At 46.7% G+C, this 4,352-nt stretch overlaps 1 protein-coding gene across 1 annotated transcript in view; it reads right to left on the bottom strand.

The window, feature by feature from the left end:
• Positions 1-4,352, bottom strand: part of LOC103782099 (glioma pathogenesis-related protein 1-like) — a 9,471-nt gene that overhangs the window by 1,350 nt on the left and 3,769 nt on the right. Inside the window, exons 2-4 of the mRNA XM_008949843.1 lie at positions 3,981-4,226; positions 2,758-2,867; positions 46-128 (exon numbers count right to left, since the gene is read on the bottom strand). Coding sequence (XP_008948091.1) covers positions 46-128; positions 2,758-2,867; positions 3,981-4,226 — 439 coding nt within the window. The remainder of the gene's footprint in view (positions 1-45; positions 129-2,757; positions 2,868-3,980; positions 4,227-4,352) is intronic.

Below are 4,352 nucleotides of genomic sequence, written 5' to 3'. Positions count from 1 at the left end.
TCTCTACATGTGCTTGGGGAGGAGGGCAGGTTGTCTTCTACTTACGACACAGCTGGCTGGCACACTGGTCGCTGTTGCAGTCACTGCACGGAGCTCCCGCCTTGTATGGGTGCCTTGGGTAATTCCCACTGCAAAGAGAAGAAACACTGCTCTCAGACCACCCCTGGAAAGACAACATTAATACCTACCAATAATTAGTTTTTAACCTGGCTTTTTCTTCACTTGTGTAGATAGGGAGGTAGGTTTTGGACAGTCCCTGTCTGAGTGCCCTGCGCCCAAGACATGCGGCGAAACAGAAGAGGTTAAGTAAACGAGAATGATCCGAGGGCTGGAGCAGCTCTCCTATGAGGACAGACTGAGAGAGTTGGGGCTGCCCAGTCTGGAGAAGAGAAGGCTCCGAGGTGACCTTATTGTGGCCTTCCAGTATCTTAGGGGGGCCTACAAGAAAGCTGGGGAGGGACTTTTTAGGATATTGGGGAGTGACAGGACTAGGGGGAATGGGGCAAAGCTGGACGTGGGCAGATTCAGGCTGGACATGAGGAAGAAGGTCTTCCCCATGAGAGTGGTGAGACCCTGGAATGGGTTGCCCAGGGAGGTGGTTGAGGCCCCATCCCTGGGGGTCTTTAAGGCCAGGCCGGATGAGGCTCTGGGCAGCCTGATCTAGTAGGAGGTGTCCCTGCTCACGGCAGAGGGGTTGGAACTGGGTGATCCTTGTGGTCCCTTCCAACGCTGACAGATTCTGATCTGTTTTAGCAGAGGACTTTAGAGCCCTAATGGCTCAATGGTTGGACTTGATGATCTTGGAGGTCCCTTCCAACCTAAAGGATTCTATGATTCTATGATTCTATAATGAGACATCCTGTTGTTTAGGAACCTGGAGACAGCAGTATTGCAATCCTGGGTATTAAAATAGACTCAAAGCTGGATAATTTGTGTGTGGAGACTGGGCTCTCAAAGCTGGCTCTAGCTATGAGAGCAAAAGCAGGTTCATTTACTGTATGTGTACGTGTGTACATGTGTACATGTACATCTCTGGTGATGGAGAATCTCTCATGGGTGGTGATTTCATACATTTATTAGTAAATATTTTAGGAGCACCCTGCTCCCTCTTTCTGCCAGTGATGTGTGTTTCATCACCTAATTTCTGCCTAGACTCTTGGCTTAATATTACTTGCCTGCATCTGATATTGCACCAAAGCAGCTCAGTGCTTCGCCTGGCTTGGAGGATGGCCATGGCAACATTTACAGAGTGCCTCAAACTGCCCATAAACACACACAGGGAGATTTTTTATGCACGCAGTCTCAGCAGAGCTGTGCTTTGTGGTAAAACCTCATTACTTGCAGCAAGGTGAGGCATTCATTGCTTGGTCTAAACTGAAGAAGATCCTGTGGAGTACATTCACTTTAGGAACGGAAAGTATGCAAGCATCTTGCTTTGGCCCTTAGCAGAGTTGAAAATAGTTAAGGATTAGATGAAGAACTTAAGTTGCTGTTTCTGAAAACCAACAGCTGGATGTGACATTACCCCACTTGTTAGTATTCAACAGCCTGCTTGCAGTGTCCTCACCCAGCAAGGAAGGGCCCAGCTTTAAAGCCCTCTCTAGAGCCACTCACCTCTCCAGAGAGTGCCCTGCCTGCTCTGCTGGATGCTGTTGAGGGTGAAGACGCCACTTTTCTTCCCCCTGGGGTCCCTGCTGACATAGGGCGAGCAATCCAGCATGATTTCTGTCCTCTGCATGACACATATTGGCCAAGGGGCAGAAAGCTTAGCTCATGCCTCTGGGAGGCTCTGGGGACAAAGCATCTCCTGGCGGCACTGGGGGTCTGCTTGCCTATGCACAGGGTTTCTGCACCACCTAGCATGGTGGTGTCCATAGCTAGTGCCTTGAAGGGAAAGGAGAGGCTGATCTGGGTGATCAGCAGGTTTTGGCTTGAGAACTGGCAGAGGCAATGGCCCCATAGCCCCCATGGGTGTGGGGCTTATGGGACGGGGGGTTTTGTTTCTTTGGCACAACAGCAGCTGTGGCATTTCAAGGTATCTGATCAAGAGTACATATTCTTCCGAGGATGAGGCACAGGCAACACGAATGCCAAACTTTCTCAACTTTATGGGCTGGCCTGGCCTTGCCCTGCCCCAACACTTGGCCCAAAATAAAAGCTTGGCCTCAGCTTTTAAACCTGTATTTAGATTGTGGTGGCATTAATTAGCTGAAGACATATAAAAAGCATCCCTCTAGCTGGATATCCTACTGACTATGCATATGAAGGACTCTTGGAAAAAATTTTACTTTGAGCTGCCCCAGCCTCATGAACAGCTCTCAGCTACTGAGACTCCAGGTGCATGCATTGTTCACTTCAGTATTTATCCAAAATATTGACATAGAGCCTTAATTCTGCAAGCACATGTAGAAGTATTTTCAGACTTCAGGCTAACACCTTGGCAACCTCCTAGGGCTATCTTGGCACTCAGGAGCAAGGGATTAATTTCCAAATGATCACTTCAGTACATTCATGTCAGCATCTTATATTTTACCCTTTTAACCAGTGACACTGCTTTTTGGCTCCAATACATAGCCCTCATCTAGCAAGAAAAAAAAAAAAAAGCTCATTGGACAGAAGTTTACCTCTTTCTCTATTTTGGGGACCATTTCCTCCCACAAAACACAGGAATAGACGGACCAATCTAATAAAGGTGTATGTTGTGGGAGAGAAGGGGTAGGACTCAACCTTGTGAAGTATTTGTAATGAAAACCTTACGCTGGCCCATAGTTGCAGATGAAGTGTGCTGCGTTGGTTATGGAGGAGTATGCCACGCTGGGACAGAAGTGGACAGCACAGCCAACCTTGTAGCTTGTAGCCCAAACAATCTGCAAAGACAGAGGAGTACACTGGTGACAAAGGCTTTGCTTCAGATACTGAAGCATTACAGAGAAGACCTGTCCTCCTCTGTCTCATGACAACAACTTGGCTGAGGAGCACTCCCTGGGCAGGCTTTATGGAGGAAAGCAGCACTAATGGATCTTGAAGTCATAGTTTGTTATAAAAAAATGCCTGTTTTTTTTTTTTTTACCAGTCATTTGTTAAAACAACCCTGAAAGAAAGAATAACTGGCTGTAATGGGTAGTTTTCCTTTTTTGGCAAAGGCAAAGGTGAAGATGGTCTCCTTTGGTCTCCATACTTGAAGGTAATCCATTATTTTTCTATTTTTCCTACTGGGGCAGATCAGATCAAATCTGTGCAGAGAAGGATCTGTGACCCGCTACAGGTCCTAGGAGGGCTGATTGCCCCCATACTAAATCCAGCTGGGATGTATAAGCACATTGCTGGAAGGCACTGGTGTTGCAGGAGGAGCAGAGAGAAGGAGCATGTCTGGGCTGTGGTCCTGCCTTTTAGCATCACAGCCACAACTAAGATAATCTAGAAGTGAGGACATTACATCATCTAGTGATCCTCCATCTACCAGAACTGTTGCAGGCTGACCTAGCTCTCCCATAGCTGTGGTCACTGATTGTGGGGCACTCCTCATCCTCACTTTGCCCTCTTTCTTTGGGAATTGTGGTTGGGAAAAATGCACATGTGATGCTTGGAATGCTGCAGACATGTCTTTATGTGTCTGTATTTCCCCAGCTCTTAGAATGTAGAGGCTGCCTGCCAGAGCTGTGACCTCATCCCACCATGCACTGCAGCCCACAGTCACTGCCATTGACTGGTTTTTGGCCACTGCTTGACTGTATCTGACTGATTGCTGGCTGTCCTGTTTTCTTCCTGGAAACAAATGACAACTGACATATTTAAAATAATAATACAGTGACTCTTTTCCTCCTTAAAATGGGGATATGAGCACATCTTGTGCACACAGACACAAAATAAGACTGGAGCACTTGGAAAACAGTTAATTGAATCTACAAGAGTAATCAAGAGTTTCTGCGTCAAAATGGCAATGCTGGTTCATGGTTAAGATGGAGGAATGCAAAGCCTACCTGTGTATAATGGCCACATGTTCCTCTGCAGCTATTGGTGGTATAACTGTAGGCGCTGACCTCATTGTACCAAGAGGTGATGGCTCCTTGCACAGTAAAAGCAGGGATTGAGCCAGTCCAGAGATTTTCTCCAACAGGGGTGAATTTGGGGTGAGCCTGTCCTGGAACTTTGAGGTATGTATTATGTTTGAATAAGCATTTCTTTGCCCAGGCTTTCGCAGTCTTTGCCAAATCTGGATCCCAACTCTGCAAAATAAAGACAACCAAAAATCACTTTGGTATTTTAGCAATGCAGTAATTCAGAGCAACTTTAAGCAGAAGCTGGGTCTCAGTCATGTATATGCTTTGGGATAATTTGTTGGTTTTTTTGTT

The sequence above is a fragment of the Merops nubicus genome, unplaced genomic scaffold (genome assembly GCF_000691845.1).
Source record: "Merops nubicus isolate BGI_N331 unplaced genomic scaffold, ASM69184v1 scaffold6251, whole genome shotgun sequence".
In the NCBI taxonomy this organism is placed as follows: Eukaryota; Metazoa; Chordata; class Aves; order Coraciiformes; family Meropidae; genus Merops; species Merops nubicus.
This window is presented reverse-complemented; position numbering and strand designations above follow the sequence as displayed.